The sequence below is a fragment of the Bos taurus genome, chromosome 5, assembly GCF_002263795.3.
Source record: "Bos taurus isolate L1 Dominette 01449 registration number 42190680 breed Hereford chromosome 5, ARS-UCD2.0, whole genome shotgun sequence".
Classification (NCBI taxonomy): domain Eukaryota; kingdom Metazoa; phylum Chordata; class Mammalia; order Artiodactyla; family Bovidae; genus Bos; species Bos taurus.
This window is the reverse complement of record NC_037332.1, coordinates 39,874,583-39,899,944: the sequence shown is the minus strand read 5'-3', so window position 1 is coordinate 39,899,944 and position 25,362 is coordinate 39,874,583. Positions and strand designations below refer to the sequence as shown.

General features: G+C 35.2%; 1 protein-coding gene across 5 annotated transcripts in view; it reads left to right on the top strand.

The window, feature by feature from the left end:
- The window catches only part of CNTN1 (contactin 1), a 404,879-nt gene that overhangs the window by 275,471 nt on the left and 104,046 nt on the right, over positions 1 to 25,362 (top strand). For 3 of the 5 annotated variants that reach the window (XM_010805057.4, XM_059886103.1, NM_174280.2), the window contains 1 exon segment: positions 2,186 to 2,306. In XM_010805057.4, coding sequence (XP_010803359.1) covers positions 2,186 to 2,306 — 121 coding nt within the window. 5 annotated transcript variants of the gene reach the window in all.

Here is a 25,362-nt window from a genome sequence, read left to right as displayed (position 1 = left end):
AGTATGGGGGAGGTTGGCGGGCTTCTGTCTATGGGGTCACACAGAGTTGGACACGACTGAAGTGACTTAGCAGCAGCAGCAGCAGCAGCAGTTCAGTGACGGATATTGGTAGCTTGGACAAAGGCAGAGGAATGGTGATGAAGAGAAAGGGATAAATCCAATAATTCATATGATGGAATTGAAACTGAAGAAGAGAAAGGGTTGAGAGTTTTCTCAAAATTTCTGGAAAATGTGCTGTCACAGATGAGAAGAAAAGTTGAGTTTTGGGGGACAGAAGGTCAAATGCTATCAGAAATCATGCAAAATGAGTTTAAGAAGCAGGAACCAGCTTGAAATGGATCGAGGAGTAAGGTAAATAAATGGCAAAAGCTAAAAACAGAAAGTCGGGTTTTGATAATTAGGTATGGTCAGGATGCAAGCAATCATACAGGAATTAAGTAGCTCAACATAAAGAAAGAAGAATAGTTGATTGTTTCTAGAGGAAACAAGAAAGAGCAGTCAGAGGTAAGATATGGGACTGGGAACAAACGCCAACAAGATGGCAGGGAACTGGGAGAAGTAAAGGTCACTGAGAAATCCTCAATTACAGTATGACCTATAGGACTTTTAAGAATAGAAATATGTATTGGATGATAATTGCTCTACTTTGTGGGATACAACCAATTCCTTGAACTTCAACTCTCCTGTAAACCTACTTTACTAGGGGAAGCATTGTGTTAGTAGGTTTCAAGGCAAAATAGAGAAAGGGTTGGTCCAAGGCTCCTTAATATGGCAAAAAAAAATAAATGGACAAGAGAACAGAGGGAAAGAAATCCCCTACCTTAGGACTGCACAGAAATCTTGAAATCTGAATTTTTACCCAATTTAGACCTCAAGGGGCAGGAAGTTCTACAACTAACATGAAATTGTATTATCTGTAGCTGTGTTTTTACTGAAACTGGCTAAGAGCAAGGAATAAGGTGTGTGGCCACTGACCAGATATTTATATGAAGTTAGCAGTATTCTGTTACAATCAATTGAATCAATCTGTTCCGATTATAACTAAATTCTTAATTAATCTTATTAATCAAGCAAGGATTGCAACCCAAATACTTTCTAAGACCAGCAGGAAATTTAATATGTAAAGGGCCCACTGGCAGAACCAATGGTGAAGCAGAGCATTCATTTTACATACAGTCATTAAATAATCAGAATTTAAAATTTGCAAGTATGTCGTATAAAAGAAACAATGCCTTCATGAAAAACTGACTTAACCATTAGTTTTTCATCCTTTTATCTATCTGGATATCTATGATCGCAATAGTAAATCAATATTTTTGATTCGCTAGAAAACCAAATGTCTGTTTAAAAATTGAATTTTCTGTATTTGTCTTTTAAGAGGATATTTGGAGATAATGAGTATGGACTATGTTATGCTCCTCCTAACCAAACAAACAAAGTAACTATAGTTAAATTACTTGGATGCTCTGTCTAACTTTTGTCTTTAATAAAATGTACAAATTAGGACTCATCTCATAGAACTGTCCACAGAAGAGAATGGAATGAGAAGAGCTGTACAGAGGAGACTTTTGATAAATATTAGCTATTTTTAGAAATTGCATTGAAATGGTACCTTGTCATTCACAAGCAAAATTCCTTTAAGCCTTTCTCAAAAAATATATGTTAAACACTATTCTAAGCACTGGGCATAGAGCAGTGAACGAGACAAAAATCCTTCCCCACATGGAGCTTATATTTTGGCCCAAATGGAACATGTTAGTAGAATTGTCCATTTTAACATTTTCTACACACGTTCATTATCATTGTAAAATGAACGGTGACACATCTTGAAATTAATAATTCTTCGTAGCCAAAGAGCATGTATGTATCCTCATTGATATTCAACATCAATATCAAGTTTCATCCTGTGGGTTTTCTCAAAAGGACCTCTGATTATAAGAATAATGGGATGCTAAAGACATTAGAGCTAAAATGGACCTTAAGTCATTCACTCTATTTTTCGCTTCAGATACTGAAGACCAGAAGTTTAAGTAACATAAGAACACACTGTCAGTACATCCAAAAGAGATGCCTTTTAATGAAAATGGTTGCATTTTGTTAGGGGAAAATGTACCTCTCATATGCTAAATACCACTTAATTGGTGAAAAAGTTACTGATTTGAATGACTGCTGTTTTTGCCGACAGCTGGATTCCAATGGGGAGCTGCTCATCCGAAATGCCCAGTTGAAACACGCTGGGAGGTACACGTGCACAGCTCAGACAATTGTAGACAATTCTTCAGCCTCTGCTGACCTTGTTGTGCGAGGTAAGAGTTTCGACATTTTAGAATCATAAAACCAAAGCTATTTGACTTGCATAAATATGTATAATTTTCTGGTAACTCTGGTACGAATTCTTATATATTTAGAGTCTTGATCTTTGAGAACAGCTCTTCACCCATGCCTAAGATTGATTTATGCCAGACAAGTAGTAAACAAAACTGATTTTGTTTGTTTTACTAACTACATATCTTCTAGAAACTTATACCACATACCTCCTACTAAACGTTTGTGCTTTTAAACCTAGTACTTACCAGAAGTTCTCAGTTTCTGCTAATACTTCTCGTGTTTGAACAGCATGTTTCTTTTTTTAATCTTTTATCGAAAAAAAAATATACTGATGACGTTTATTTATAACCTTAATTGTTTTTTTAAATTAATTTATTTATTTTAATTGGAGGCTAATTACTTTACAATATTGTAGTGGGTTTTGCCATACATTGACATGAATCAGCCATGGGTGTAAATGTGTCCCCCCTCCTGAACCCTCTTCCCACCTCCCTCCCCATCCCATCCCTCAGGGTCATGCCAGTGCACCATCCCTGAGCACCCTGTCTCATGCATTGAACCTGGGCTGTTTCACATATGATAATATACATGTTTCAATACTACCCTCTCAAATCATCCCACCCTCTCCTTCTCCCACAGAGTCCAAAAGACTGTTCTTTACATCTGTGACTCTTTTGCTGTCTCTCATATAGGGTCATCATTATCATCTTTCTAAATTCCATATATATGCATTAGTATACTATATTGGTGTTTTTCTTCAGACTTACTTCACTCTGTATAATATATAACCTCAATTGTTAACACATTTGCCACTATCATCTTAGAATAAAAAATGATTTTACAGGTATCATGTTTCTATTTGTTGCTGATTTTCAAACCTGTGCTTTTGTTCTTATAAATGATTGAGAATGTACTTGGATATATGCTTATTGAAAATCCCACCACTTTGCTACTGATCTCTGCTGTATAGCTGTGAGGCCAGCTCAAAACCTGCCTCACTTTACTTAAAATCATTCATCTGCTCTTCACACTGTCTAAAGAATGAAGACCATTCCTTTTAGCTAAGCACCTGAGAAGTTCCATACTGTGTGGTGACCTAGGCCTGTTTAGCTTTAATCTCTCACCATTCCTGCTGACCAACTAGTCCACAGAAATATCCTAAGATTTTTACCTCTGTTCCTTGGTTCACAACATTCCTTCCACATCCTGTTTTCATTGCTTGTTGCCCAAGTCTTATCCATCCTTTAAGGTGAGGTGCAAGTTGCTCAGTCTAGTCTGACTCTTTGCGACCCCATGGACTATACAGTCCATGAAATTCTCCAGAACAGAATACTGGAGTGAGTAGCCTTTCCCTTCTCCAGGGGATCTTCCCAACCCAGGGATTGAACCCAGGTCTCCCACATTGCAGGCAGATTCTTTACCAGCTGAGCCACAAGGGAAGCCCTCCATCCTTCAAAGATTAGCTCAAAAGTACAAAACTCATAAGTCATTTTTTGATGTCCTAAATATTAACCCTCTTTTCTAAACTCGGTAACAATAACTATTTTGTTGAATGAGGTTTATAGCAATTTGTGCATATGAGTTATCTCCTCTACTAAGTTGTGAAATTCACATATGTGTTTTTATTATTAATAATATTTAGTGAGATGCAGAATTCTATTTCATAACTTCATAGTTCTCTTTTTCCCTCTGTCTCAATAGCATGTTAACATTTTATTTTTTCACACTTTACGTACTAAAATATTTATTGACCATGATCCAACCAGTCCATTCTGAAGGAGATCAGCCCTGGGATTTCTTTGGAAGGAATGATGCTAAAGCTGAAACTCCAGTACTTTGGCCACCTCATGAGAAGAGTTGACTCATTGGAAAACACTCTGATGCTGGGAGGGATTGGGGGCAAGAGGAGAAGGGGACGACAGAGGATGAGATGGCTGGATGGCATCACTGACTCGATGGACCTGAGTCTCAGTGAACTCCGGGAGTTGGTGATGGACAGGGAGGCCTAGTGTGCTGCGATTCATGGGGTCGCAAAGAGTTGGACACGACTGAGCGACTGATCTGATCTGATTGTACTTTTCATCAGTTTTTGCATAATCAGATAAATTATTAGTAACTGAGATGATACACATGGTTTTTAATATTACCCATACTAAATCCAGATCAAAAATATAATTTCAGTCAATCTCATATATGTCCTGCATTTTCCTCTAGAGCAAAGGTAGTCTCACTGAGCAAATATTGAAAACACTTATTCCAGTTAAGTATATTCTTCTTTAGAGTATTAGAAGTCTAGCTGAAATTTCTTTATCCAAATAAACCTAGGTATTTATTACACACAACCCTCATTGAAAATTAATTAAACTCCAAGGCTACAAAATGTTAAATTCAATAAAGTTCCTATAGTTTCAATATTTCCATTTTATTTTCTTGGACATCTGTCTGAGAGTTATCTGGGAGAGGAATTATTCACTGTTTTTACTAGTCAGACAACTTGCTGCTAAGCTGCTTCCAAGGATAGCCTATGTTTGCATTTAATTGACTTTGTTTGCATGTTAAATGATTATTATTAGTATTGCAATAAGTGTGCTAAGTCACTTCCCCTGTGTCCAACTCTTTGTGACCCTATGGACTGCAGCCTGCCACTGCACTGCAGACTGCACCCTGTCCATGGGATTCTCCAGGCAAGAATACTGGAATGGGTTGCTGGGCTCTCCTCCAGGGATTCTTCCTGACCCAGGGATCGAACTTATGTCTCTTACATCTCTTGAAATTGGCCGGCAAGTTCTTTACCACTAGCACCACCCGGGAAGCCCTATCACAATAGGGGTTATATTATAATATATGTACATCAGTGTCTTCATATAACTTAGATGTTGTTGTTGTTTAGTCACTAAGTCGTGCCATACTCTTTGCAGCCCCATGGATGGTAGCCCACCAGGTCCCTCTGTCCATGGGATTTCCCAGACAAAAATACTAGAGTGGGTTGCCATTTCCTTCTCCAAGGCATCTTTCTAACCCGGAGATCAAACCCCTGTCTCCTGAACTGACAGGCGTATTCTTTATAGATGAGCCATCAAAATTGCAGTAAACTCCTGGAATGCTGAGGGAAGAATAAGTTTTGCAGATATAGTTGAAGAATATTAGTAATCTTGACCACTCACACTAAGTAATTAATAATCATCATAGTGTGTATTTTTTATAAAAGTAAAAACCAGTATAAAAATGTATAGCATTTTTATAGAAAATAAAGGAATAAAAAAATTAAAAAAATAAAAAAAAAATAGATGAGCCATCAAAATTGCAGTAAACTCCTGGAATGCTGAGGGAAGAATAAGTTTTGCAGATATAGTCGAAGAATATTAATAATCTTGACCACTCACACTAAGTAATTAATAATCATCATAGTGTGTATTTTTTATAAAAGTAAAAACCAGTATAAAAATGTATAGCATTTTGATAGCAAATAAAGGAATAAAAAATTAAAAAAAAAAAAAAGAAACTCTGAAGATGGGGGTTTAATAAAATTTTCAGTTGATAAAAAAAAAATGTATAGCAGTTATTATGTGAAAATATAAGTTTTTACTTCTAAAGCCTTTTAGTTCTAAGAAAAATAACATAAAACAATGGAAACTGAGTTCCTGCACTATAACAGAATGTTAAAAAAACTATAGCCTGGTGGGTTACAGTCCATGGGTTGCAAAGAGTCAGACACAACTGAGCGACCAAGCACAGCACAGCACAGATAAAAAGAATTGCTTCAGTTCAGTTCATTCACTCAGTCGTGTCCGACTCTATGCGACCCCATGAATCGCAGCATGCCAGGCCTCCCTGTCCATCACCAACTCCCAGAGTTCACTCAGACTCACATCCATCGAGTCGGTGATGCCATCTAGCCATCTCATCCTCTGTTGTCCCCTTCTCCTCCTGCCCCCAATCCCTCCCAGCATCAGAGTCTTTTGCAATGAATCAACTTTTCCCATGAGGTGGCCAAAGTACTGGAGTTTCAGCTTTAGCATCATTCCTTCCAAAGAACACCCAGGGCTGATCTCCTTTAGAATGGACTGGTTGGATATCCTTGCGGTCCAAGGGATTCTCAAGAGTCTTCTCCAACACCACATTTCAAAAGCATCAATTCTTCGGCACTCAGCTTTCTTCACAGTCTTAGCATTGATAAAAGACAGTCTTAGCATTGATAAGGGAGAAGGCAATGGTACCCCACTCCGGTACTCTTGCTTGGAAAATCCCATGGACAGAGGAGCCTGGTGGGCTGCAGTCCATGGGGTCGCTGGGGGTCGGACACGACTGAGCGACTTCACTTTCACTTTTCACTTTCATGCATTGGAGAAGGAAATGGCAATCCACTCCAGTATTCTTGCCTGGAGAATCCCAGGGACAGGGGAGCCTGGTAGGCTGCCATCTATGGGGTCGCACAGAGTCGGACATGACTGAAGCGACTTAGCAGCGGCAGCAGCAGCATAATCATTCTCCAAATTTCATTATTAATAAGATATTCATTTTGCATCAATAAAAATTTGAAATTCAAATAGTCAGATGCATTTCTGCATAGCTTTTGTCAAAAATATATATAAAGTAAACCTTCAGATATGATTTATATATTTATATCATGGAATATAGAATTAAAGTTTTCCTTATTTCTTAAAATAATGATGAGTAATGACATAGTATGACTTTAGTAATATTGTTTACCCACCTCATTATGTTTTTTTATTTAGTCTAGGAAATCATAACCTGGAATCCAGTGATAGGCTTCAAGTGGCCTATGGATCTCCTGAAGTTAAATGGAAAATTCAATGAGTATCTAGATTGTCCTGGGAAGAGAATTTATCACTTTCATTAAATTTCCACAGCCAGCAAAGACCCAAAAGGCCACTTTTAGCTAAAAGACCAAGGAATTTAATCTATTATTCTTTTTACCCCATCTAGACCAAGATTCTCAAAAAAAGAAAACATAAGGGATTATTTTTCACCTCATGCTAATAAAAAACTAATGAATTTTATGTAGTGAGGTCTAATAGCACATTTAGATTATAAATTGCTTTCAATCAGTTTTCTTTCAAATTTTCAAGAATATATGTCTATAAATATATTAACCATGATATATATCAGACAATATATAAGAGCTTGCTAAATCTGAGGTAAATTAATGCCCAACGGCTTAGATGGTAAAGAATCTGCCAGCAATGCAGGAGACCCTGGTTTGATCCCTTGGTCAGGAAGATCCCTTGGAGAAAGGACTGACTACCCACTCCAGCATTTTGCCTGAGGAATTCCATGGGCAGAAGAGCCTGGTGGGCTACAGTCCATGGGGTCTCTGAGTTGGACACAACCAAGTGACTAATGCACATACACAGTGCTAATTCACTCAGATATCAGTGATCTGAACTGACGTTTCTAAAATTATGAGAATGTCAGTGCTGTGAGAGGGACAGTGAACAGATTAGAGGGGAAAGTAATTTCCTCTTATGATCACTGAGGAAAAAAAATTGACAATATATCCATCTTAGTACACATACACTATTATGCCTTATCAGAGGGCTTAAACAAAAGTAGAAATATTCAGGGATAATTTGGAAAATGTGGATTTTTTAGCTTATGTTCTCTTGCAGTAAATGAATACATAGTGAAAATTTTGTATCCCCCTTATATTCTATGTGTGTGTGTGTGTGTGTATTTGCCTGGTTGTGGGTGGTTGTGCAGGTAAAGCCTGATGAAATTTTGAATAAGAGTGAAAAATGTATTTTAAGCTTGTGCCTTTCATCATCATTTTTAAATTGAGTTTAGAATGGAGGCAGTGAATTAGTTAAATATGAATGTTTCTAAATATAAAACTGAAATTAAATATAGAAAAACACATCGCTGAAGGAAAATGTAACATTAGATCTGCTTTTGTAGGACTTTTTTACCCAGAGGTAACTCACTTCCCCACTTATCCATTTAAGGTTTGTTAGAACTGAGAAATAAAGAAGACAATAGCAATTGTTGTCAACTGAAAACAATATAGAAAATGGCCCAATAATCGAATATAACCCATTGTCATTCTGTAGCAGTCATAAGCGTTTACATGTAAAAACCTGTAGAACTTCAATTGCTTTACCCACTAGTTAAGTCCACAGATGCTCAAGGAAAAGAGACCATAAAAGTGACACACATTGCCTATTTCTCCAGTTATACAAGCAATTTCAAGTTATGAGGTAGTACTGGCCATGTAATTTTCACCTTTGATGTCCAAAACTGCATTTTATACTAGTTCTATCCTTTCAGTTTGGAAATATTTCTCTTAGTATTTCTATAGTGTTGACATTATTCTTTTAAAAGCAACCTTTATTTAAACAATGTTGTCCTGAAAGCCCAATATATAGAATTCAAGCTGCCCTGATTGAAAGAAATGAAAACTTTTTTTTTTTTGGAAAAGTGTTCATTCACTGTTCTAAAAACTCACTAGAAACACAAAACATTTTAGATAAGTCAATAAACATTCTTCATCAGAGCCTGGGCAAATGTAAAGGAATACCATCTCTGAAATAGCATTCAACACAGCCTTTTAGGATTCCAACAAATTTAGATAAATCAAATACTGAACTATATAAAAAATGACAAGCCATAAAAATGAATCAGGGAGGATTAAAAACAAAACAGTAAAGTCTAGAGTCCATCAGAGACTCTAATCATCAGAATAATAATAAAAATAATCATGCTTAAATCTTTAGACAAATAAGAGAGAAAATGATAAAAATGAGTTGGAAATAAGATACTATGAAATGAAGCAGTTTGGGGGAAAAAAGAACTACAAACAATAAACAATCATTGGAAATTTAAAATAAATCATTGGATGGGTTAAATAACAATTACAGACAAATTAAGAAAAGATTAGGGACAGCGTTCATAGCAGTTTTCTTCATGATAGTCCAACACTGGAAACAAATACTCTTAAACATAAGAGCGGTTAAACAACTGTGGTATACTAGTACTGTGGACTACTATTCAGAAATAAGAATAATAATCTAGTGATGTGTGCCATTTGGCTATATCTCAAATGAATGCTGCATGGAAAGCAGCCAATTTGCATACTCTATGACTCCATTTATTTAGCATTTTTGAAATGAAAATTATAGAGATGGAGACTAGATTATCAGTTGTTATGACTTAAAGAGATTAGAAGAAGGGGAGTAGTTGTAGCCATAAAAATGTAGTGCAGGGAATCCTTATAATGAGATTGTTCTGTATCTTAACTCTGGTCATGGTCACTGAAGTCTACACATGTGATAAAACTAAAAGTTTCTTAGAAATAAGCAAGCACACAGACACACAAACTAGTGAAATCTGTACTACAAGTTTGATGGATAGTATCAATGTCAGTTTTCTGGTTGTGCTAATATATTTAGTTAGGCAAACTGCTGTGGTGAGTAAATGAATGAAGGATATTCAGGACCTTCCTTCATTAATAGTCACAATTGCATGTGAATCTATAATTTCTCCAAAAATTTTTAACAAAAAAATCAATAAACATAAAACACACTGAAAATATAAAGAAAATATGTACATGTTTTCTCTTTTTTCAAAAATAGCATAATATTACTAGGAAGCGTAGATTACGGCATACCCAGAAGTAATGTTTGAACAAGTGGCAGCTACTAAACTGCCTTCTGAGGAAGTTGATCCAAGCCTGGGAAGGACTGAGTTGGGCTGCAGCTTTGGCACCAGGGTTGAATTACCAAAGGCAGTAGAGGAGAATGTGTTGCCTGCATCTTTACCCAGAACCCTCCTCCACTCTTTTCCCCTATGCATTACTGTATTCTTTTCAAATAAGTATTGGATATATTTTTAAAGAATGTCATTATGGAGGGCATCAAATTATACCATTCCAGAGTAGCCAAATGTTTAAACCTGGCCTGAGTTGGCAAGTCTCTTTTTTTAATAAAACCACACAATGCTCGTGATGAAGTGGTCTTTAAATGGTTTTCAGAAATTATTGTTCTAGAGAATTCATGGAAAATGGTTTGAAAGTCATATTGTTTTGTTTATAGAATAGATAAAGACATTTGAAATGTGTTTCAGAAAGATAATAAGATCCTCTTTTCCTCCAGTTTATCCTGTGCAAACCAAATAGAAGTCTCAACGAATAATTGAAAAAACACTTATGAATATTTGGCTAGAAGTCAAGGAAGGGAGCTCTGATGTAAGGACAGGAATGTTATGGGAATGGAAGAAGGCAATTCAGGTGGTGAGAAAAGAGTTAACTCCAGGTGGTTTTCCCTCACCCTTATATAATTTTAGCACAACTGAACTTTAAGCACTAAATCACACCAAGGAAGATAATCAGCTTCAAAAACTCTAAAGTTAATCAAGAACCACTCAATCTATGTATCAACAGTAAGTAAAAAAAAATAGATACAAAATAAGATGAAATATTCCCCAGCTAGAGCTAATATAAAATGATATGATAAAATATAACTAATATAAAACTGAAGATAACTTTTATAAGAGATTGTAATACCATTCTTGGTATTATGACATTTAAAGTAATTTGTAGATAATTTTAGTGAATTATTTTTCTGTTAGAGCACACACTGACTCAATTTAAAATAATATTGTATTAGTGAAAGAGGCAATTTCAGAATAAAACTTTAAAACACAGGCATGTATGATATAGCCAAGGGGATTTAGAACTCAAACAAATTGTTTAATAGCTAAAAGACCTTTATAGTCTAAAATTATTTTTAGTTAAACAAACAAAAAACAGCTATTTTTAGGCTTCTTATATAAGAAACCAAATCAAGATGATTGATACAAATTTCCATTTTGTTATTGTTTTTGTAATAAAGGTTGTACTTAATAGGTCCATAAAAGTGTAATTTAGGTTGCTTCATCAAGTGAGTTTTGGTGCACAACAGCCCTGTTGTTTTTAGCAATTAAATATGTTTCTAGAGGACTTAATGCTTTTCAGTTAAAAGAAAAAAGTGTCATTTATAAGGAAAGGTTTCTCAGGATTCATTTGACAGCACTTTGGGGAACATTTATGTAGCTTGCCAAGGTTAAATTCTTTTTTATGAGTGCACTTTTGGACAATATTCAAAAATGGACCATAATATTAGGCCACAAAAGCAAGAAATTAGGCTTTGACATCTGTGTTTTACTACTTTCCATGGCATTTCTGCTGTATTATAAATATCCTTGGTAGTGCTACCAATTGTTAGCACCCTCCTGACACCTGGCTGAACATAATGTTTGTCACTAAAATTGAAAAAATAGAAAATGCAGTCATGATTATTCTTTTCATATCTGCCCCCCATTTTTATATCTTAAATACCATATTAAACAACACTTCTTAATACAAGGCTGAGATTAAAAAACAAACAAAAGATAAAAAGACTTTGATTCTCTGAAACTTTTAGTTTGAATCTCAATACTAACCTATGCTATGTGAAATTTGGAAATGTTTTGGAAAAAGAATAACTGGAGTTAAAGTGGATAATACAAAACTATGCAAACTATTGAATCCCCAAGTCAAGTTTGTATTTTTATATTAGAAGTTTACATGCATAGTTTTATGTAGATTTTTATTTAGACAAGAATATTATGTGTGCGTATTTCTACTTTATTTCTAACGCCAAAATACAGTTGCAGAATGGAAATGAATGTAAGTAAGATGTCATCTTTATTTGATGTAATCCCCTGAAGTTTTTATTACTTGGCCTAATGACACGGTTACCAGATTCTTTCTTAAGGAGGTCATTTTGGTTGATGACTAGCTCACTTTTAAATTCTGTGTTGGTTAAGTTAAACTAATATGGTCAAATAAATAACCTGATGGAAGCTGGCAATATAATTTTTAGTCTGAATAATACTGCTGTATTTTTAACAATCATAATAGTTGGCTAAGTCTTTTCTACAGAAAATGCCCTTGGGTATTTATTATTTCCAGATGTTCTGTTAGCAGAGTTCACATCCAAAGCATACTCTCTTTGCTATCCAGACAAACTTAATTTTGAACTATTTACTTGGAGACATTGTTCCAGATTCATTAGTACTGTTTCTTAAAAAAACATGAAATAAACATTTTCTTTGTTTGAGATAAAAGGGCTCTAATGGCCCTGTTATTAGAAAAGCATGCACTAAAATTACATTTTTTTCCCTTCTAACTTCTTCAGAGTAGCTACATGAAATACCTGCATTTATCTTAAAGCTGGAATATACAATTTCAAATCTAGAATTAGTCCTAGAGGTCATCTAGACTGTTCCCATCCCTTTTTACTACAAAATTTAGATTTCAAGAGAGACTTGCCTTGAATTACCCATGTATTTTGTGACAATTACCTTGGAACCTCAATTCAATTTTCTGATAATAGATGTCTTTCAGATAGTAGGAATAAATAAAATCTATAGTTAATTTCTAAAACTTTTGTACCTAAGGTTTTAAAATTTTAATACTTTAATACTCTAAAATGTTCAATAGTTAATTTGGTATAATAGCCAGAAGACTACCAAGTCTGTTGTAGAACTGCTGCTACGAAAGTTACTGATTGCAGTTCTGCTCTGCTCACTTTCCCATTATTGTCCAGCACATGCTAATAAATAGTGGTTGGGGTTTTAAACATCAAGGGAAAAATAAAGCCAGAGACATTTATTTTAAAAGGTTGAATTACCTCCTCTTGGGTTATTTAATGTTGTATTTGTATGGTTAACTCAGGAACCTTGGCTATTTGTGAAAGCAGAAGGAAAATGAGACTGCCGTCAAGTTAAAAGTTAGTGGAACTCTTGGTGTTTAATCAGGATTTAGACTTCTGCAGTACCTGGCATAAATATTCACACTGTGTTCAAGAATTCCAATATTCAAATTATTAAATAACCAAATGTGGGTTTATGTTCAAAATTATTATTTAAGCATGGCATGCCTTAATTAATTCAAAAGGACTTTTACATTAATTAGTTTAATAACTATAAAATTAGGAAGGACAGATTAAAAAGTTTCATGTGATATACACACAAAGTTAGACAGACATAAAATTATGCATGCACCTTACCACCCTTCACCCACTAACACACTCACTCTTAGTGAAGACATCCAGAAAAGAGATTCACTTATATAGGCAGAAAGACGTGTCCAGATCATCACCACCAAATCAAAGAGAATAGTTGAGGTAGTTTTTCAAGTATTTGGGTCAGAAAAACACACATTTACCTCAGATTCTTGGATAATTGCCTTTGCTTTCCACTTTGGCCAAGAAAATTTGCCACAGAGACACACTAAAGATTCCATCTCATCAGTCCTTGTAGGCTGAGACAGGAAAATGGCCCTCCCTGCCCACACTGGTTGGAACAATGACTGACCAGGCGCCATTCAGAGGCATCCTGACCCCAGTTGGCTCTATACCGCAGTAATACATCTATTAATAGTGAAGATTGCCCAGAAATTAAGCTTTCTCATTTCCATTGAGAATCAACTAATTCACAAGCTACTAAGCGCCAGTTCTCCGTAACTGTTAAATGCTAAAGCTGAAATGCATATTTGTTTATCATAAATGCAGAATTTAGAAGTAGCTTGATTGTTTCAAAGCTAGAAATTACTAGTAGTTCTATTTATAAAAGCTCTAGTAAAAATAGCAGCTTTCCTAATTACTGCTAAAGTTACAAAGTACAGTAATAATTTGAAATTGTATTTTTTAATGTCAAAACAATGTATATTGACATAAATTCAAGGAAATGTTCAATTATATCAATGAAACTTGTAGTTCTTTCAGACTGAGATATGATATTTTAAACTTTAAGATGGATCTTGGAAGTGATTTAGTTTAACCCTTCATTTTACAAATTCAAAAATCAAAAATAACAATATGAGGGTTATAAACTGGTAGATGACACTATGAAGAATGCACTGAATAAATTTAATTACTTTTTTTTTTCCTCATTGAAGTACAGTGAGAGAAGTTTCATTGCAGGATTTCTTCTTTTCTTCAGTTAATTGTTCTCTTTGTCTAGTAAGCTAACTGGTCAGGTTTTGGCAAACTGGAGTTTATTCTTTGCTACAGTGGGTTTATATCCAGGGCTCCCTTAAAAAAACAATCAACAAACTTGCTTCTCCTCACTCTGATTCCAGGAGAGAAGGCAGGAAAGCTTTACAGAACTTAATAGCCTGGATCTTGTTAAATAGCCTGGATCTTCATTTCACTGGTCCATAATGATCTTAATATATTAATGTATATTTACCAGAGTAATCCAAATTAAACTGACAATTATGTCAAATTACAAGAGGGGTACAGATAATCAGTGATATACACAAGCCTTTATGAGCGTGAATAAATGGCAATTAGTTCAAATTTTAAAAATTAATTTTAATTTACATTGGCAAAATATATATTTATAGCTCCAGTCTTTATGCTGTGAAAGACACATATTAATATAAAATAAAAATATTTGTTATTACATAATTTAATGTATCAGTCAGTTCACTTCAGTTGCTCAGTCATGTCCGACTCTTTGTGACCCCATGAATTGCAGCATGCCAGGCTTCCCTGTCCATTACCAACTCTCGGAGTTCATTCAAAGTAACGTCCATCGAGTCAGGGATGCCATCCAGCCATCTCATCGTCTGTCATCGCTTTCTCCTCCTGCCCCCAATCCCTCCCAGCATCAGAGTCTTTTCCAATGAGTCAACTCTTTGCATGAGGTGGCCAAAGTACTGGAGTTTCAGCTTTAGCATCATTCCTTCCAAAGAACACCCAGGACTGATCTTTAGAATGGACTGGTTGGATCTCCTTGCAGTCCAAGGGACTCTCAAGAGTCTTCTCCAACACCACAGTTCAAGAGCATCAATTCTTCGGCACTCAGCCTTCTTCACAGCCCAACTCTCACATCCATACATGACCACTGGAAAAACCATAGCCTTGACTAGATGGACCTTTGTTGGCAAAGTAACGTCTCTGCTTTTTAATATGCTATCTAGGTTGGTCATAACTTTCCTGCCAAGGAGTAAGCATCTTTTAATTTCATGGCTGCAGTCACCATCTGCAGTGATTTTGGAGACCAAAAAAATAAAGTGTGACACTGTTTCCACTGTTTCCCCAGCTATTTCCCATGAAGTGATGGGACCAGATGCCATGATCTTAGTTTTCTGGATGTTGAGTTTTAAGCCAACTTTTTCACTCTCCTCTTTCACTTTCATCAAGAGGCTTTTGAGTTCCTCTTCACTTTTTGCCATAAGGGTGGTGTCATCTGCATATCTGAGGTTATTGATATTTCTCCTGGCAATCTTGATTCCAGCTTGTGCTTCTTCCAGTCCAGCGTTTCTCATGATGTACTCTGCATATAAGTTAAACAAGCAGGGTGATAATATACAGCCTTGATGTACTCCTTTTCCTATTTGGAACCAGTCTGTTGTTCCATGTCCGGTTCTAACTGTTGCTTCCTGACCTGCATACAGGTTTCTCAAGAGGCAGATCAGGTGGTCTGGTATTCCCATCTCTTTCAGAATTTTCCACAGTTTATTGTGATCCACACGGTCAAAAGCTTTGGCATAGCCAGTAAAACAGAAATAGATGTTTTTCTGGAACTCTTTTGCTTTTTCCATGATCCAGCGGATGCTGGCAATTTGATTTCTGGTTCCTCTGCCTTTTCTAAAACCAGCTTGAACATCAGGAAGTTCACAGTTCACATATTGCTGAAGCCTGGCTTGGAGAATTTTGAGCATTACTTTACTAGCATGTGAGATGAGTGCAATTGTGCGGTAGTTTGAGCATTCTTTGGCATTGCCTTTCTTTGGGATTGGAATGAAAACTGACCTTTTCCAGTCCTGTGGCCACTTGCTGAGTTTTCCAAATTTGCTGGCATATTAAGTGTAGCACTTTCACAGCATCATCTTTTAGGATTTGAAAGAGCTCAACTGGAATTCCATCACCTCCACTAGCTTTGTTCATAGTGATGCTTTCTAAGGCCCACTTGACTTCACATTCCAGGATGTCTGGCTCTAGGTGAGGGTTCACATCATCATGATTATCTTAGTCCACTTGACTTCACATTCCAGGATGTCTGGCTCTAGGTGAGGGTTCACATACATCATCATGATTATCTTAGTCGTGAAGATCTGTTTTGTATAGTTCTTCTGTGTATTCTTGCCACCTCTTCTTAATCTCTTCTGCTTCTGTTAGGTCCATACCATTTCTGTCCTTTATGGAGCCCATCTTTGCATGAAATGTTCCCTTGGTATCTCTAATTGTATAATATATGACAAATCATATACTATATATAATAACAAAATACATATTGCAAGTATACATTTATTATATTATTCAAGGATATATAATATTTACTATTTCAAGAGATGGATGGATACTGTTGTTATCTCCATTTTACACATGAGGAAATTGAGTCCCAGAGAGGCTAAGTTACTTGCCTAAGGTTATTCAGCTACTAAGCAAAAAAATAAGATTTGAATATAGGGAGTCCCGCTTCATATATAATGCCCAGTTCATTGCTGCAAAGCAATTTAATTAAGCACTAATTCAAATATATTCAGAGATAAAGTAATCAATGTGAAAAGTTAAAATGTAGGCCTTTTTTTGATAAAAAATGTTAATTTTATATAAAAGTTACTGATGCAAATTTTGCAATTTTATTTTTGCCCATAATGTATTTATGATAGGTCTGATGACAAAAGAAAGCTATAATATTTTTTTTCCTCTATTAACATTATAAATTATAATTACAATAGCAAAAAGAGTAAATAAATCATAATAGATAGTTTTAAACTTGATTTTTACAATGTGTTTTTTGGCCTTAAAAATAGTTCATTCAAAATGTTTAAATGTTTTAGATTAAAATGTATGTGTCTACAGAACTTTCATATAAATTTTTTCAGGTCATCCTAACAAAACTGCTGCATGTTAGAAGTGCAAGGACTTATCTTTCTCACTTTTCTTTAATATTTAACTTCCCCAGATATAAAATCAGATCAGATAATTTTTATTTTGCATCCTTTTTTACTGTTGATATATGGTTTGTTTTATAATTAGTTAAATTGTCCACCCGAACACCCTGAGGCATTGATAATTAGAAGTTAATTTACAGAGTAAACTTTTAAGTTACTTGAAATTAGAATTTCTTAATATTTTCTGTTCTTGGTTCATTTTATTTAAAAAAGAATAGAAAACACCTGAGCTTCATTATTGAAAAAATAATCAACAGAAGACTCAATGGCATATAATTCTTTTTAAGCAAAACAATTTTTTTGATATGATTTTTGTGAAATCTGCCATTTCGAGTTTCAGAAATGTGCAATTATTTCCTCATGGTACCTTTTGCAGACTGGCTTCCTGCCACTCCCATCTTCTTCCCACCAGCCAACCTCACTAACCTGGGAGTTTGACTGGGTCACAGAATTTTTTATACCTAAGCAAAAGAAAATGAAGGAAATCAGAGAAAACCTTTACCCTCTAAACCTGTGGTCAGTTTAAGAAGCTGCAGAGAGGGGATTTTTGTCCTTTTGAATTCCTATCACATAGCTCATCTGACTACCATCATCACTGAGGTTAAGTGAGATAGACTAAAGAGAAGGGCAGAGATGTTGAAAGGGTAATCCAACCTCCTGTGAATCTCTATTGGTATTCTACAAAGCCAGCTATTTTTGGTTTACACCTTCCCTGTTTCCTCCTTAAAGGTAACTACATGATTCAGTCCTTGTGTGCTAGACCCCCATACATGTGTTTAAATCTGGCTTAGGATATCTCATTAGATTAGTACAATGGGAAGCTCTCTCTGCCAAACACTTTTCCATTATAATGTTTAACTGACTGATATGCTCATGAGTGAATGCAGATTCTGGAATACATCCAAAAGATTTCTTTATTTTCCAAAAAAGTAAAATGTCATTTTGACTTCTAATTGTCCAGTGCTAGTAATAGTCATTCTGTGGACATGGGGTGAGGTGAGGAACTTGGTTGGGGTCCATGTGCATTTCCCAGGACACTGCTGGAACACCAACCCCTTTATCTGAAAGTACATTGGGATGAAGGTAAGCAAGAGCTAGCAAAATTAAAAGGGTATACTTGAATCTGCTTCATTTTTACAAAAAAATAATGTACAAAATTATGAATTTTCAATATTCTTAGCAGCAAAAAATGTGTGACCCACTAGAATGTAGGTGTGTCACAGAGTAGTCTGGACTCTGTCACACTGAGGAATATACTCCTGAGCATCAGCTCACTACATTCTTCAGGGCCTCAACAGCCAGTGTTTGAGCCCCCTGCCCACCTCTGAGAATTTCTTCAGGGGCAAGGGACTGTTCCTGAATAGAAGACACCAGGTACTTCTGATTGTGATTTAAACAACTTGGAGGACCACTATTTGATATATTCCTTCAAAGGCTGAAAGCTACTGTTAACTAATTCAAGAAATAGCAGTCTAATGTGCATCTGTTTAGGGAGGCTTCCTGTGTGACTGTTCACAACTCCCTCTCTCTCTGCAAAAATACCAAGACTTCATTTGAAAGGGAGAAAAAAGAATATCTCAAAAATTATCAACTTCAGCTCTCGTCAAAAGACTTGGAAATCTCTAACATTTGAAAGACACATAGAAGTGACAAATGCATTAAGTAACCTTTGTTACCATTTATCATAGGACTAAATTTGCAACAAGTAGTCAGCAATTTTCCTAGCAAGTTTTTCTATACATGATTACTCCTATTTAAATAACTATAACTAGGAGGATACTAGTGGTTACAAAATAGCCTAATTATAATCAAACTATCCCTAGTTATAGTAAGGAAACATAGGAGGATGACCATCTTGTTAATGTCATGATTTTCTATAATGGTATAGTTATACTGATATATGATATAGTCATTAAAAGATCCACGTGATGCAAAGGGAATGGTCTGGCTTTTGGTATTATGTGAGCATAGATTTAAAGAGCACTTCACCTGCTGAATAAGCTGTGGTCTTGTGGGTCTCAGAGTCCATATTTATGTAAGAGAATAATAACAACTCCAGTTCACGTGTTGCCCATGATGGCTTTTTATAAACATTTTCTTTTACTTCGCTCCCCTTTTGCCGTAATGTTCATATAGACATGAATAATAAATATATTTCTCAAGACACAGGTTCCTACAACTTCCAGCTCCAATCTCTGATTAATTTTTTAAGTCACAGCTTAAATTTACCCTCAAGCTTTTTTTCTTAATTAGAAGTCTTGAAGGCACAAACATATTTTCAGTAGGTAGATTGTTCTTTGTGGAGTGAAATCACAAAGGCTTTAGGAGTTTTTTGTTTTGTTTCATTTGTTTATAGAGGGGAAGAGGGGATTCAGTTACAACTCTTACTCTTTAGAAAGTCAGTCACTATTTGTGAGGGAAACAGGTTGAATGGGCCAAAGCTTGTCTCTTCAGGCTTCTCCTTTTTGGACTCTCATCCACAATGTCTAGAAGTTGTTCTTTGTTCGTATTTCAACTTACCAATTAAGGATATATGACAAATTTTCAAAGTACATGGCTTCCTGCTCCTAAATGGGCATCAACACTTGCCCTTCAGCCTTGATCTTTCCTCTTGCAGGTAAAAACAGAAAAGATGGAGAGAAAAACATGGTGGATCCTTTTCTCCCCGTCTGTGCAAGCCTGCCTCCAACCTGGTGATCGCTGACACTCACTATTTGTGTGAAAACTTTTTTTTAACACATTATACTAGATTTTACTAATTAATTCAATATTGTAGCTTCTGAAGTTCCCCCTGCCAAAATCCAATTCCTAGAGGATTTTTTCCTTTTGGACACCTAAACATACTTTGAACAGAAAGATACTTGAAAATAATGATATAGTTTTACTAATATCTGAAAACTGTCTGCTGAACTAACCCAGTACATCATATGATGGCCAAGTAAAATTTTTGTGTTTTCATGTCCTGTCTTTCTTTGAAATTACATATCTCAGAAATTAGCTCATTATCTGAAAAAAAATATGAAAAATTGGTGAATTATAATACAAGAGTATTGCTACTGAATGGACTGTTTGATTTACCCAAGCAGGTAATGAACAAATCTGTTGTCAAATTCACTAATGAGTTATCTTAATTAGGATGTAAGCTAAGGGGCATTATTTCCCGTGGCCTTCTGTACCCTGGTTCCATATATATAATTTGGCAAGAAAAGACATAGAGCAGCAAGAAACAACTGAAGCCTGCTCATGGCCCTGTAGGGTTTTTGGAACAATTCCTGGAATTGGGAAGTGAAATTGGACAGCATGTGGAGAAAACTGTCATCTCAGTAGCTAGATTTAAGTGAAGATAACAAAGTGATTAACAGCATGTATACATATTTAATTGTTAACTCCTAGCATCGGCCTTCTTGGATCTTTATTTTGAAAGGAAGGTCAAGACTTTTTGGAAGGACATGGGTAGAAATGAGAGAGTAATATTGGAACTGCTTAAATTTCATTATTTGAAAATATTTCCCTTTCCCCGCTTTGGTCAAACAAACATGCTTAAAATTCTTATTTCTTCACAAGAAATACTTTTGCTGTTCTTAAATAGGCTTACTCTTAGGCATGGGATATTATATAAATATCTCCTTTAGTAACTGTAGCATTCCCATCTGTGGTTGGAAGAACTCTTAGGGAAGTTTTGAGAGAAATATATATAAATCCCAAATATTTAAGTAATTAAAAAACAATTGATCAGCCATCTTAAAGGAATACATGTCTCTGGCTCAAAATGTTACTTATTTCCATCATTTTTTACTTCTCATTTTCTAGTCTCAATTATTGTCACAGAAAGAAGCATCCTAGAATGTAGACTGGAGATCTAGGGCAATTGCCATTTTAATAAGATTTTTAAAAATAATTTGAGATTGTCCTATATCCATAAATATTGCCATGGAGATGTACATGAATCAGCATTGTGGGCCCCTTAAGCGATCTCTAGTTGAAAGTATACCAGCAATATATACCATCAGATATGAATATAGTTTGGGAAAGGATCAATAAAAATTAGAAAGGACACCACATGGCAAGTATGAAAAGTGCCAGGAAAAAAAGAAGCTTTCCTTCTCCAGTTTCTTTAGATAAACTGTATCAATATCAACTAGAATTACATTGATTCATTTACCTCCCTTTAACCTCATTCTCATTTCTAATGGGGATCTAAGTTCGTTTTTATCAAGTAGAAGGTTAAAATACCATTGTTAGAGGTTAAAAACTACCATATTCCCATTTAATATTCAGCTTCATCTTAATACAGCCTTATGCTTCAACAACGGAGAAGGAAATGGCAACCCACTCCAGTGTTCATGCCTGGAGAGTCCCAGGGACGGGGGAGCCTGCCGTCTATGGGGTCGCACAGAGTCGGACACGACTGAAGCGACTTAGCAGCAGCAGCATGCTTCAACAACACCACACATCAATTTGTGTTATATTACCTTATGATAAAGCAGTTGTCTTAACTAATTTTCAGAACAAGAACAGGCTTGTAGTAAAAAAGGGACTTCAGTTGATGTATTTTTGTAAAGAAGAAGCCACCCACCTTAATATAACTGATGTTCTTTCAGCATTGTTATTTTCAGATTACTTTATTTTAAAAGGGACAATAATTTACACTGAACTTTTCATTAAGCTTTTCATTGACATTTAGCATTCAAACTTTTCATTATGATTTACTATTTTAGTAAAAATAAACAGTGAACCACGGGATAGGATATTATATGTGATGGTTTGTTCTTAATTGCTTACTGAGCAATTACAAGTGGAAACAGGATGACACTGGGATGTGTCTCCTGTTTAGTGTCAAAGCTTATATTAAATGTGTGCTATGTGGAGTGGAATCCCAGAAGGACCAACAGTATGTTGGATCCAATTCCAACCACAGTTGTTTAGAAAGCCAGTCAGTGTTTAAGCAGAAGAAAGTGCATTAAGGTTTTTGGCTAAGTATTGTCACTGACTCATGATGCTTGACTACTATGCATCCTGTTTAATCTTGGAGGATCCCAGTTTCAAATCTTCTATGCCACTTGACTTAAATGAAAATGAATCTCAATTATTGATGGAATGAATAATGGGATACATGTGTCTTTTTCAATTACAATAGCTAGAACATGGAAGCAACCTAGATGTCCACTGACAGATGAATGGATAAAGTTGTGGTACACATACACAATGGAATATTACTCAGCCATAAAAAGGAATACCTTTGAGTCAGTTCTAATGAGGTGGATGAACCTAGAACCTATTATACAGAGTGAAGTAAGTCAGAAAGAGAAAGATAAATACTGTATTCTAACACATATATACGGAATCTAGAAAAACGGTACTGAAGAATTTATTTACAGGGCAGCAATAGAAAAACAGATATAGAAAATGGACTTATGGACATGGGGAGAGGGGAGGAGAGGATGAATGTATGTCAAGAGTAACATGGAAACTTACATTACCATATGTAACACAGATAGGCAACAGGAATTTGCTATATGGCTCAGGAAACTCAAACAGGGGCTCTGTATCAATCTAGAGGGATGGGATAGGGAGGGATATGGGAGGGCGGTTCAAAAGGGAGGGGGTATATGTATAGCTATGGCTGATTCATGTTGAGGTTTGACAGAAAACAACAAAAGTCTGTAAAGCAATTATCCTTCAATTAAAAAATAAATTAAAAAATTATTGATGGAGAAAATATAGTCAACTTATAATGTGTGAATAATCATTTTGAAAAAAAAAATTTTCTTCTATTTTTCCTCAAATGTCACTGACTATTTCCTCAAATGTCACTAAACTATTTCACAGAGTGTTACTACAATCCTAAAGAAGAAATGATGGAATTGAGAAATAATTGTATTTCTGTTCATTTTTCCTTCTAATTATTTTATATATGAAAGAGACTGAGTGGAAATCACATCTGTATTTTGTTCATACATAGGTTTTTTTTTTTTTCCTAAAAAATTGGTAAATTTCAGGAAAGATTACCAAACACTTTTACAATAATAAAAACAAAACCTTAGGATGTAATACAGTAGGAATTTATATGATGTATTTATGTGATGTATTTATCTTCATTTATTTGAGTTAACAGATCACAAAAAAGATATAAAAAGCTATAATCAATGTAACACAGTTTTTATCATTTTCCCAAAAATGCACAGTAATGCCCAAGTAATTCATATTCTCCGCAACACAAAAGGTCTCTAAAGGAAAGCTGTCAAGGCCATTTTTTAATTTGAATCTGGTAATATTGTTTTTAAATGATTGTTTTCACTGTAGTAAATGAAAAGCCTGATGGCGAATCGGTTGTGTTCATATCTTAGCTTTAGCTTTGCTAGCTGGATGACTGTGGTTATTTTATTTAATCTATTCATGTCTGGATTTCCTCATCTGTTAAGGAGTGAAAATAACGTGCTTACATTTTAGGGTTATTTGTAAGAATTATAAAAGACTCAGATATAATAAGGATTTACTAAAATATATTATTTTGTTTGCCAGTAGTCAGTGATTTAATAGTAAATACATTGAGAACCTAGACAAATTTTGGAAAAGTGAGTATGGATGTGGCCAGTGAGATTCCGTTGAACCACACAGAAAGTGGTTCATAACCACTCTGTCTATGTCCAGAAGGATGGTCAGTTTCTAAATGCCTGCCTTTGTGCTGAGGAACTAGTGGCTGCATTATTTTATTTTCTGCCACAGCACTTTTCTCTCCATTTTGAACAGAAAAACGGAGCAAGTAACATGAGCTACACTGCTTAGAAAACCTTTCTCCTGGGAGACAGTGCAAGGCTGGCCACGTTTCTCTCCACAGTACCACTCTAGTTTCGCTGCATCCTTTGTACACGCTAGAGGGCCTTCACATGACCAGTTTTCCTTATCTCCAAAAAATTTACCAGAAACAACTTAATTTTGAGTGGAAAGAACTGGTGTTTACCAGAACAATCTGATAAACAGATCCTTGTTAATTATTATACAAATATTAATCCTATCCAACAGCTCAGATGTGCAGAAAGCTCTTACAGGTGTAACATTGATAGTATTAAGACTAAAATTTACTAAGGGCTTTCTGTAAACCAGGCCTAGCACAACATTCCTTAAAGATTTTTATTTTAATCCTAACAACAATCTGGTCAGTTTTTATTACTCCTATTTTATACCTGAGAAAATGAAAGCTTAGTCAATTTGATAAACTTGCCCAAGATAAATCAAGGCACTGAATTTAAAATCAAGCCTTTTTAAACTCTAAAATCTCTGTTCTTTAGTAGTATATTTCCTCTCAGGTATTTCCTAGGGGATATTTGTATTTAATTACTACATGGAAAAAAAACCTACTTGGTAAATTACTACCAAGTTATATTGCCACACTATGGTTTTGGGGTTATCAACCAACTCCTTTTCATTTATTTTCTCAATTTCACCTTCTTAATGCAATACAGTTTCAGAGCAAATGAAAGAATGAGATTGTGTTGTGTATAACTGTTATGTTTACAGAGCTCTGAAGGTCAATGTGATAAATTTATTTATGTCTTCACCAAATATTTATTAAGAAGGGTCAGTATAGGCCAGGCATATATCAAAGAAAGAAATGCATAAATATAATTACAGCCTTTTGCTTCATATTGTTCCTCAGTGAATGGGATGAATTATTATGCATATAGTATCCCAATTAATGCATTATTAATATGCAGCTTTAACCTGACCTTTCCAAAAGTCATTCATTTGCCATCCGAAAATTTCAGAGAGTAATAGTGGGGAAATGATTTACACCTTAATGATAAAAGTCTAACCTATGGCGATTTTGCCTTAAATTCCCTTTAACATTTCCTTATGCTCAGAAAAAGTGTATGAATGCCTGCATTATAAGACTTTCTCTTTTTTTAAAAAAATATAGTTTTTAATTTTTCATTTCTAAATTTTAATTTTAATACTCTGAAATATTCCACTCAGTAATTGACTTGGGCTGATGCTTAATGTGAAGTAAGGAACATTGTGGTTCTGATCAAGAATGTGTATTGTTTTTCAATGTAGTCTTTACATATGGAAAATGCAACATGTTCTTTCTG